Genomic DNA, 12,098 nt, shown 5'->3' with positions numbered 1-12,098 from the left:
AATCCCACTGCCCTGCATGCTGGGCTTCCCACCCACACACCCCCCAGCTTTAAGGATGCTAGTATTTTAATTTCTTTTAATAATTAATTAAGTAACAATGTATTTATTTCCCATTTTTACCTTTTACAAATCTCTCGGTGACTTCCATCACATCTCCCCCTAGTCCTTGAAGTTGTGTTGAGAATCTCCCATTCTCCTGATCCCTTCCAGGATGGCAGTGAATCAACGTGTGGGCTTAACAAAGTAGAGCTACATTTCTTTAGCCCCTTTTGGGGACATTACAAAACACTTTATAGCGTTGTGCAAGTGCAGTCATTGTTGCACTGGAGGAAACTTGGGGACCGATTTATGCACAGCAAGCTTCCCCAAAGAGCAAGGGGATGATGACGGCCTTTGCTGGTGAAGTAGGTTGTCTGGGCTGATATATTCTTTTAAAGTTTCTCACAAACTCTGGCCCAGAATTGTCATTACCTTTTACCTTTTGCATTTAAACCTCCTATTTAGAAGCCCTAATGAAGGATCTCGGCCCGAAACATCGACTGTTTATTTCCCTCCACGGATGCTGCCTGACCCGCTGAGGTCCTCCAGCACTTTTTGTGTTGCTCCAGATTCCAGCATCCGCAGAATATTTTGTGTCCCTGTTTAGAAAGCCCAGAGTTGTTGTTCGCAATTCTCATGCATTAATCTACTTTCATTTCCAAAGAATTGTTGGATCCGTGCCTTTTGAAAGTGAGATGCAAGGGGCTGGGAAGAAACGTGCTGCTCTGTTAGGAAACGTCATATCAATATGACTCTGTGTGACTGACGTTTTTTCCCCCTCCCCACCCCAACATTCCTGACAAATTCCACTGATTAATTGAACTGATGGCTTCCTGTGCTGATAAGCAATTTTTAAAAAAATATTTTACACCCCCCCCCCCCCCCCCCCCCCAACCAGCCCTGCACACGTTGCCTTCCCAAGTCCCCAATCACAGCAAGCTGTGATGAGCAGCTCCTGTGTGCAGTGCCAGGTTGCTGACCTCCTGATCGTTCCTCTGTTCAACAGTGTGAACAAAAGCATTCATCGTTCGTCGGAAGCAGTTTCTCCTGCCATCTGAGACTGGGTGAAGAGGGCCCCCCCCCCCCCCCAACCATCTGTTCCTTACTGGCTTCCTCACTGACAACAAGCGCGTTTAAGAGATTCCATCACCAATTAGATGTGGTGGAGGTGTAGAACAGAGCAGTGAAGCGCATCGGTGCCGACCACGACGCCAATTTAAACTAAGCCCAGTGCTTTGCGCAAGGTCCATATCCCTCTATTCCCTACCTGTTCATATGTCTGACCAGTGTTTCATCATGTGTTCCTCCAGCTTTTTGTGTGATGCTGTTCATGTTTCTTAAATGTTGTCAGATCTGTTTCCACCACCTCCCCCGGGAGCCCTGACTATCCCTCCTGTCTCTGCCTCTTCATAATTTTATATACTTCGCAAACTTCTCTTCTTTGACACTTCGGGGTCACTTCAGTTTAATCCTCGTTTGAGCCCCAGTGACCCAACCTGTGACTGGGCCTGTGCCAGGTTGGTGACGGGTCTACGTGTTTGTGAAGTATTCGGGAGTCATCTGTGGTATGCAGAGGGAGATTGGTAAGCAGTGTGAGTTGGCCAATGTGCCAGAGGGGGAGGGGGCAGGCAGGGAGAGAGATTGTGGTTCGGTTTGGAATAAGATAAATAGTAGTGGGTTGTCCTGGGCCAGGTCTCAGTTCTGTACCCAATCAAACCTCTGCTCTATGTGAGCTAAAAGCAGAAAGGTCTGATGATTCAGTTGTTACAGGATTGGGTCACCGTAAATGAACGCAGAGAGTTAGAGACAGGACGTCTATCCGCACTTTGGCCTACTGACCATCAACTACTCCTATGTTAATTCCATTTTTTATACTCCCCATGTTCCCATCAAGTCCCACCCCTCACCCACACGCTAGAGGCGATTTACAGCGGCCAGTTAACTGATCAACCCACTCTTCGTTGGGATGTGTGATGAAACCAGAGCATCCGGAGGAAACCCACCCGGCCACAGGGAGAGTGGCGCTGTCTGTGCAGATTTTGAAGGGAAGCTGGGATTGAACCTGGGTCGCTGGAGCTGTGAGGCAGCAGCTCTACCAGCTGTGCCACTGTGCTGCCCGTACTTGATTGCTGGGCTGAAGGGCCTGTTTCCACGTGGTACAAGTTCTGAAGAGCTTGGAGCTGGGTCTTAAGATTAGGACCAGAGTTTGGTTAGTCTTTTGTTGTGCCTGCATGCACTCATCATTAATCAGGAGCTAGCCACCATCATGAGGCTCACCAAAACCTTTCCTCTTGTCCGACAGAGTCATGATTATCAGATGTTTCTATAAGTTGCCTGTTGAGATTTAGATTAATAAAACCCAACGATGGAATAGACATCCCAAACTTCACTGGTACTTCCCGCTGATCCGTTTTAGAAGCCTGCATCTCTTCTAACCTCCCCTTCTCTCCCGTCTCTATCCCGGCCACCAGCCTTTACCTGATATCCAGCAGTTGCCCGAGGTTTTCTGTTTCATTGCTGGTTGGATTTTGCTCCCACTTGCTGTATTGTGAGAGGGATGAGGTCACGGGTGGATGGTGTAGCAGGCATAAACTGCTACTGTGTGAGAGAAATTGGTTTATTATTGTCACATGACACACACGTCACATGAGGTACAGTGAAGAACTTTGTTTTGCATGCCATCTGTACAGATCATTTCATCACATCAGTGCATCGAGGTGGTACAAGGGAAAAGCAATAACAGAATGCAGAATAAAGTGTTACAGTTACAGAGAAAGTGCAAGCAGAAAATAAGGTGCAAAGCCATAACGAGGTAGATTGTGAGATCAAGAGTCCATCTTATTGTACTCTGGGACCATTCTGTAGTCTTAAAACAGCAGGATAGAAGCTGTCCTTGAGCCTGGAGGTGCATGCTTTCAGGCTTTTGTATCTTCTGACCGATTTGGGGGTGAGGAGAGAGAGAAAATGTCCAGAACTCAGTCCAGTAAGTGGAATCCCAACCCTAGAGTTCCCCAGTTGTGGAGATGTGCTTGTTCCTCTGGCTTCTAACAATTCCCAATGGGGGACTTCTCTGCTTCTGATTGAGTCTCAGGTAATGTATAATGGGCCACTCATGGTAGCAGGGACCTACCCCACCAGGTAGCCACCTAACACTGTGGCTTTGTACATGCCTTCCAACAATGAGCCCACCTGGACCCCGTGCCTCTGGGCTAGATAGAAGGTCCTGTTCCCCGCCAAGGTTGTGGGAAGTGTGACTGTCTCGCTCAGTGGGGGACCTGCACAAATACTTCCACAGTCTCTGGGGGGAAGGTGGGATGGGGGTTTGAGTCCCAAGGGTTTGGGGAAAGCAGGCAACTGGCCCAAGGAAGTCAGGCTGCAGCTATGTAAAACTTTGGTTAGGCTGCACTTGGAGTAACGTGTGCAATTCTGGCCTCCCCATTGGATGTGGAGGCTTTGGAAAGGGTAGAAGTTTACAGGATGCTGCCTGGATTGGAGGGTATGAGCTATAAGGAGAGGTTGGGCAACTTGGATTGTTCTCTCTGGAGCGTCGGAGGCTGAGGGGAGACCTGATAGAAGTTTATATTATAAAAAAAAATTGAGGGGCATAGATAGACTCTGTTTCCTCAGGGTACAAATGTCAAGTGCATTTAAGATGAGAGGGGGATGTTTAAAGGGGGTGTGCAGGACAAGTTTTCTTTTAACACGGTGGGTGCCTGGAATGAGCTGCCAGGGGTTGTGGTGGAAGCAGATATGACAGTGGTGTTTAAGAGGCTGTTAGACAGTCGAGTGAATATGCAGGGAGTGGAGGGATGTGGATCATGTGCAGGCAGAAGAGATTTAGTTTAATTTGGCATCGTGTTTGGCACAGACATTGTGGGCCGAAGGGCCTGCTCCTGTGCTGTACTGTTCCATGACAGACCAGCCAGCTCCATGCCGGTAGCTTGGACAGGCCTAGGTTATATCTCAATGCCAGCCCCCTTAGACCGTTCACTCCCTCCCACCTACTCCCCAACCCGGCCAGCTGACGTCAGCAGCCATTGCACTGATGTGCCACCGACGTTGCCTCTAGAAACTGGTTGCTTGGCAACAGCATTCACACCAGCCAGACGTGCAAGGTTTGTGCAGTGCTGTCTCCTGGCCAAGCCCAAGCACCAGAGTGTTGAGGGCCTTGTGAGCTGCTGCTTTATCAAGGAGAACGGATGTGGTTCGGGATGAGATCTGCAGCAGCAGTGGTCCAGTCTAAAGCTGGCTCCCCGGGTAGCAAAGTCATATTTGCCAATCTTCCGTTTGATATTTGTTTTCATTGAACAAGCAAAGCATCTGATTCACTGGCACCCTTTATGTAAGTACCAACAGGAATTAGGAGCTAGAATAGCCCACTCTGCCCCTCTAACCTGTTCCTCCACCACAGTGATATCAGGGTTGATCTGATTGTAACCTCCCCTCTGCATTTCCACCCACCTGCTTATCAAGATTCGGTCTGCCCTTGACGTAGAGGAAGAGTTCAGAAGGATGAGGGGGGGGATCTCACTGAAACCTTCTGAATACTGAAAAGCCTGGATAGAGTGGACGTGGAGAGGATGTTTGCATTGGTAGGAGAGTCCAGGATCTGAGGGCACAGCCTCAGTAAAAGGACGTCCCTTTAAAACTGAGTTGAGGAGGAATTTCTTCAGCCAGAGGGTGGTGAATCTGTGGAATTCGTTGCCGCAGAGAGCTGTGGAGGCCAAGTCATTGGGTGTATTTAAGGCAGAGGTTGACAGGTTCTTGATTGGTAAGGGGGTCGAGGGTTACAGGGAGAAGAAATCTACCACGGTTGAATGGTGGAGCAGACTCGATGGCCCAAATTCTGGTCTTGTATCTTACGCTCTTATCCCTGACCTAAATGGGTGTCCCTATTTTTTTAAAAAAATGTGACCCCTAGTTCTAGACAATCAAAAAATGCAGATGCTGTAAATTTGAAACTTAAGATATCTTTATTAGTCACATGTACATCGAAACACACAGTGAAATGCATCTTTTGCGTAGTGTGTTCTGGGAGCAGCCCACAAGTGTCGCCACACTTCCGGCGCCAACATAGCGCGCCCACAACTTCCTAACCCGTACGTCTTTGGAATGTGGGAGGAAACCGGAGCACCCGGAGGCAACCCACGCAGACACGAGGAGAACGTACGAGCTCCTTACAGACAGCGGCCAGAATTGAACCCGTGTCACTGGCGCTGTAATAACGTTATGCTAACTGCTACACTACCGTGCTTAAAGTAAGAGTTGTGGAAATCCTCAGGAGTCGAGTAGCATCTGTGGAAAGGGAAAAAAGGGGTTAATGTTTTGGGTCAATAACCTTGCGTTAGAACCCCCGTGGGGTATTTCCAGCACTTTTGATCTTAGTTCTAGTTTCTCCCACAAGTGTAAACCTCTCCACATCCATTTCCCTGAACTCTCCCTCTACAGCTGGTGCACACTGTGGTGTACCATTGGCACTGGTGTACCAAGTGCACTGCAGTCACTTGCCCAGGTTACTTCTGCAGTATCTCCCACCAAGAAGGCAAAAGGCAGTGGGTGTGGGGAACACCACCTACAGGCCCCCCCTTGTGCACCATCCTGATTTGGAAATGTATCGCCGTTCCTTCATCGCCACTGGGTCTCAGTCCTGGGACTCCTTCCCCCAACAGCCCCTTCATCAACATCCTCATCTCCTCGAGAGTGGTTCAGGTTGGGTAATAACCACGGATAACATCATCAAACAGTAGAGCACAGGAACAGGCCCTTCAGTCCACTATGTTGTGCCAAACTAAATAAGCCAATGACACTTAATCCTTTCATCCTGCACGTGGTCCATATCCCTCCATTCTCTGCAAATTCATGTGCCTTTCTAAGAGCCTCTTAAATGCCTCTGTTGTATCTGCCTCCTCCACTACCGCCCCTGGCAGTGCATTCCAGGCACCCACCACTCTTCCTAAAACAAAACTTGCCTCATACATTTCCTTTGGACTTCCCCCTCTCACCTTAAATGCATGCCATCTAATATTAGACACTTTGACCCTGGGGGGGGCGGTGGGGGGGGGGGGAAAGAGATCCTGGCTGTATGCTCTATCTATGCCCCTCATAATCTTAGAAACTTCTATCAGGTCTCCCCTCAGCCTATGCTGCTCCAGAGAAAACAACCTTTCCTTATAGCACATGCCCTCTAATCCAGGCAGCGTCCTGGTAAACCTCTTCTGCACCCTCTCCAAAGCCTCCCCATCCTTCCTGTAATGGGGTGACCAGAATTGAATGCAATACTCCAGATGTGGCCTAACCAGAGTTTTATAAAACTGCAGCATAACTTCCTGATTCTTGAATCAATGCCTCAAATAATAAAGGCAAGTGTGCCATACATCATCTTTACCACCCTATCAACTTGTGCAGCCACTTTCAGGGAGCTATGGTCTTGGGCCCCAAGATCACCCTGTACATTAACATTAAGGATCCTGCCATTAACTATGTTCTGTCGCTTTGCATTTGAGTTGTCTGTATTGATCAAACAATTCTGCAAAACTAACAAATTGATATACTGGCTTTTAGAAATGTTGGGGTGGTCTTGCACATTGGGACTAGTTTCATTTGTAGCTTCAAACCTCCTCGAACCACAGTTATGGGGATCACTGCCTGCAGGAGATGAACAAGTGACTACCATATTGGAGCATGTGGCAGAAATCACTGGAGACACGGGGGACTGTAGATGCTGGAATCTGGAGCAACAAGCAATCTGATTTGCAGAAATCATTAACTCTCTTCCCTATTGGACTTCCCGATTTCACTTCCTCTGTTTCCCGTCTTTCAAAGTGTTGGAGTACCCACTTCTCTCTGAGCTGGAAGGTGGTGGTTTCAAATCCAGCCCCAAGTGCAAAAGTCGAGACTGATACTCCAGGGAGGAGCAAGGGGTGAAGGTGTTTGGAGGTGCTGTCCTTCAGAGAAGCCCTTTATCCAAGGTTCAGGGTCCAGTGTCCATTAGGGAAGGAAGTCTACCATCCTTGCCTGGCGCAACACCAATGTCATTGGCTAATCAGTTGGTGTGGGGCACATGAGGTCTCCTATCGTCGGTGGTCTGGTCACAACGTCCTTGGTCGTGAGAAAACAAAGATGGACTTCAAGCCACTCTAGGCTCTCCTCTCGCCCTCCTGTCCCTTGCACTGACAACCCTCTGTGTTCTCTTGCAGATCTACATGCACCTTCGATGCTACAGTGTGCCCAACGAGCAGCGCCACATTGTGCGGATCCTCTTCATCGTCCCCATCTACGCCTTCGACTCCTGGCTCAGCCTCCTCTTCTTCACCAATGACCAGTATTACGTCTACTTCAACACTGTCCGTGACTGCTATGAGGGTAGGTGAATGCAGGGGTGGGATGTCCACCCCTGCTACCTCGGCGCTTGGGAGGCCGGGGGATTGTAGCTCTGGACCAGGAACCCAAGGGCCCCACGTTCAATCTCACGTGGCAGCTGCAAAGTTCAGTAAATTGCCTCCAGGCATGAACCAGGCGTGACATTGTTTAGAAAATAAGCTATCTTTATTAGTCACATGTAAATCGAAACACACACAGTGAAATTCATCTTTGCGTAGAGTGTTCTGGAGGCAGCCCACAAGTGTCGCCACGCTTCTGGCGCCAACATAGCACACCCACAACTTCCTAACCCGTATGTCTTTGGAATGTGGGAGGAAACCCACGCAGACACGGGGAGACCGAACAAACTCCTTACAGACAGCAGCCGGAATTAAACCCTGGTCACTGGCGCTGTAATAGCATTACGCTAACTACTAAATGTCACTACTTTTGAGCGTCTGTAAAACTTCTGTGCCTCTATCTTCTGCGCAACCTTTCTGTCCTGTTCGTACATGCGTGCTCTTGTCATAGTCTTACAGCGCAGAGACACTCCCTTCGTAGGTACCTGACCAGGTCCCCTTTTATACCAATTCCATTTACCAGCACTTGGTCTTCAGCCTTCTATGTCTAGCTGATTTGTGCTCATCGACGTTTGGACAGCTATATGGATGGGAAAGGGTTAGAAAGATGTGGGCCAAACTTGGGGAAATGGAACTGGCGTAGGTGGGCATCTTGGTCAGCATGGTCGAGATGGGCTGAAGGGCCTGTTTCCATGCTGTACAACTCTGTTAATCTATCTAGATGTTGTGAGAATACTTGCCTCCACCACTAACGGGCAGTTTATTGCAGATTTCAACCACTTACTGGGTGGAAAAAATTCTTCCTCCGATCCTCTCGCCCTAAACCAGTGTCGTCCAGACACCCTTCCATGGGGGCGTGTTTCCTCCCATTACTCCATCTAGACCCCCCTCATAAGTTTGTACACTGGTGATTGGGTTCCCACTCTACCTCCTGTGCTACAGAGGAAAACAAACCCTGTCTAGTGGGTGAAGGCTGTGGTGGGCAAAATTCTGAGAGATGGTGCCCGTTCCCATCGTGTAGTATTGGATTTGACTGGTGGGTGTGTGGTGTGCTCCCTGGCTAACGACTTAGCTCTTCCTCCTCCTCCTGCCAACGAGCCTTTATTCCATTTGTGTTTCAAGACCCCAAATTGCAACTCCTGGCTTGAGGGTGCATCTGTGGTCCTGGGCTTGTCCTTGAAGGTGTGGGATTTGGAAACCTCTTGGGGGTGTGATCTGTGACCCTAGTGCTGAAGGACGGAGGATCTGTGCTACTGCTCTAGGGAACGCAATGGTCTCTTCCTGCGCAGTGGATTTTCGTCCCCTGAGCCTTCTGTGCAATCTAATAGAACGTAGAACATTACAGCACAGGAACAGGCCCTTCGGCCCACGATGTCTATGCCGAACACCATGGCAAATTAAACTAAATCTCTTTTGCCTGCACATGGTCCATAGCCCTCCATTCCCTGCATATTCATGTGCCCGTCTAAAAAGCCTCTTAAACACCTCTATCGTATCTGTTTCCACCATTCCCCCTGGCAGCTTGTTCCAGGCACCCACCACTCTCTCTTTCTTAAAAAAAACTTGCCTTGCACATCTCCTCTAAACTCCCCCCTCTCATATTAAATGATTGTCCTCTAGTGTTTGATATCTCTACACTGGGAAAACAATTCTGACTCTCTACTCTATCTACGCCTCTCATAATTTTAGAAACTTCTATCAGGTCTCCCCTCAGCCTCTGACACTCCAGAGAACAACCCAAGTTTGTCCAGCCTCTGCTTATATGCCCTCTAATCCAGGCAGCATCTTGGTAAACCTCTTCTGCACCTTCTCCAAAGTCTCCACGTCCTTTCTGTAATGGGGCGACCAGAACTGCACATAATATTCCAAGTACAGCGTAACCAAAGTTTTATGCAGCTGCAACACGACTTCCTGACTCTTGTACTCAGTGCGCTGACCAATGAAGGCAAGTGCACCATATGCCGCCTGTACCACCCTATCTACTTGTGTGGCCACTTTCAGGGAGCTATGGACTTGGGCCCCAAGATCCCTCTGTACATCAATGCTTTTAAGGGTCCTGCCATTTACTGTGTACTTTCCCTTTATATTTGACCTCCCAAAGTGCAACACATCACACTTGCCTGGATTAAGCTCCATCCGCCATTTCTTCGTCCATATCTGTAACTGACCTATATCCTGCTGTGTCCTTTGACCACTTTAACTGTCCACAATTCCACCAATCTTTGGTGTATTAGTAAGTTTGCAGACGACACAATCTACATTTTTAATCCAAGTCATTTATATATGACGAAGGAAGTCTTTAAAGTTCCCCCCTGAAGTGGGTCAGGTTGATGAGCTGAGCCACTTTGTCCGTGGTACCTCAAGCCTTTGCGAAGAGCTCTGTAGCAAGCGTGCTAGAAACACCGCACTAGGGATTCTGGCCTGGGGTACGAAGACGTGTACTCTGCCATGCTGGCAATGCTGTGGCATTTGGTGCATTGAACCAAGGTTCTCTCAGCCCTTTCGCATGGATGTTAAAACCTGTCACACGATGTTAAAGTTTCCCATGCCTTGAGGCAGTCTACTTCTTTCACTGCTCTCTATCCAGAACAAAATATTAGATGAGGATCAACTCATCAAGATCGTGGTTTTCCATCACTGACAGTTTTATTCACAAGCCTTTCAACATGGTTGACTTGCCTCTGAGCAGCTCCTGATGTAAAAGGTTTTTTTTTAATCATTTGCTGCTTGTCAGACTTAACCACTTGGGATTGATGGACTGGCCTTGTGTGTTTGTCCATGATGTGAGTTTGGCCCCACCACTGCTGCCTGCTATACTGAGACCCCTCGGGTCAGGAGTCTCCAGAAATAGAAAACTAATCTCATGAGGGTACGGGAAAGTTGGTCTTGTGACCTCTGGGGCTCTATCCATCGCTATAAACAAAGTCATTGTTGTAGGAGCATTGGGGTGTTCCTGGACTACCCACGCCCCTCTGAGTGGGAGATTTCCAAAGGCTTGTGACCCCTGTGAGTGAAAAGATAGCTCCTCTTGCTTGGTCCCAAACAGTTGCTCCTTGGATCTAAGCTCTCATGCTTAAAGGAAAACAACCTTTTGGCAGCCACTAGTCGATCCTTCTCAATATCTTGTTCCAATGAGATTACCCTTCATTATAAAGAAATAAAAAATTTTTACCCTCAGTGGGAGCAGTTGTCCAAATTCCCAGGGGTCATTCTGTTGCCCTCTCTCTCGCACTTCCTCTCAGCACCACGATGTTTTGCTGAACTAATTAAGCTAATGACACCTAATCCCTTCTGCCTGCCCATAGTCCATCTCCCTCCATTCTCTGCATATTCATGTGCCTATCTAAGAGCCTCTTAAACGTCATCTTGTCGTATCTGCCTCCACCGCTACCCCAGGTAGTACATTCCAGATACGGACCACTCAGTGTATTTTTAAAAAAAAAATTGCCCCACATGTCTCCCTTGAACTTTCTCTCTCTTACCTTAAATGCATGCCCTCTAGTATTGGATATTTTAACCCTAGGGAAAAATAACAGCTGTCTACTCTGTCTATGCCTCTCATAATCTTATAAACTTCTATACCCTCTAATCCAGGTAGCATCTCGGTAAACCTCTTCTGCACCCTCTCCAAAGCCTCCACATCCTTCCTATAAAGGGGTGACCACAATTGAATGCAATACTCCAGATGTGGCCTAATCAGAGTTTTATAAAGCTGCAACGTAACTTCCTGGAGCAACGCACACAAAATGCCGGAGGAACTCAGCAGGGCAGGCAGCATCTGTGGAAGGAAATGAACAGTCGATGTTTCGGGCTATTTCCCTCCATAGATGCTGCCTGACCTGCTGAGTTCCTCCAGCATTTTGTGTGTGTTGCTCCAGATTCCAGCATCTGCAAAATCTCTTGTGTCTCCAACATAACTTCCTGACTCTTGAACTCAATGCTTTGACTAATGAAGGCAAGCACGCCATACGCCTTCTTTACCACCCTATCCACTTGTGCAGGCACTTATGTCCTGGGCATTATGTTTTATTCATTATCTGTCATTTTTCAAAAAGGGTTATCCGGTCATAATTCAATGTGGAACGCTGCTATGTGTTAGTACAACAGTGACTGCACTGAACAAATTATTGCTTGGAAAAGCCTTTGGGTATTCCAATGTGAAATTCAATCCTGCCTGCCCTTTGCTCAGCCATCCTGCCCAGACCATTGGTAGTCATGGATGATGTAGTTGTACCTGTGGCGCCTCAGCCCTCTAAGTTAAACAACAAGTTGCTCCTGCTTCCGGTGTCTTGTAATCCTGTGCACACACATCCTGTTGTGGGTGGTGCATTTCCTTTGAGTCGATTTTGTTTTAATGGGATCCTGTTGGGAAATGTCTCTGAGTAACCTGCCGTCTGTCAGTCCTGGCACAACTACTGCATGCAAATGCCTTGAATTCTTGCTCTCATCGACTACTTCCCTCTTGCAGTAACATCTCTCTACCACTGCTGAAAGTGCACGGTTTTCAACGTAGATCTAGTGATAGGTCTGCTTTCTAGGAGTGGCCCCTGCTAGCCCTTGTTGCTGCTCCAGTCGGGGACCTCCCCGCCACACTGTGGGCTTGCATAATGTGTTTGGGCT

At 48.1% G+C, this 12,098-nt stretch overlaps 1 protein-coding gene across 3 annotated transcripts in view; it reads left to right on the top strand.

The window, feature by feature from the left end:
- The window catches only part of LOC127585595 (transmembrane protein 184B-like), a 75,436-nt gene that overhangs the window by 29,356 nt on the left and 33,982 nt on the right, over nt 1–12,098 (top strand). For all 3 annotated transcript variants that reach the window (XM_052043185.1, XM_052043184.1, XM_052043183.1), the window contains exon 3: nt 7,236–7,401. In XM_052043185.1, the coding sequence (XP_051899145.1) occupies nt 7,236–7,401 (166 nt within the window). The remainder of the gene's footprint in view (nt 1–7,235; nt 7,402–12,098) is intronic.

Source organism: Pristis pectinata, chromosome 33 (assembly GCF_009764475.1).
Source record: "Pristis pectinata isolate sPriPec2 chromosome 33, sPriPec2.1.pri, whole genome shotgun sequence".
In the NCBI taxonomy this organism is placed as follows: domain Eukaryota; kingdom Metazoa; phylum Chordata; class Chondrichthyes; order Rhinopristiformes; family Pristidae; genus Pristis; species Pristis pectinata.
This window is presented reverse-complemented; position numbering and strand designations above follow the sequence as displayed.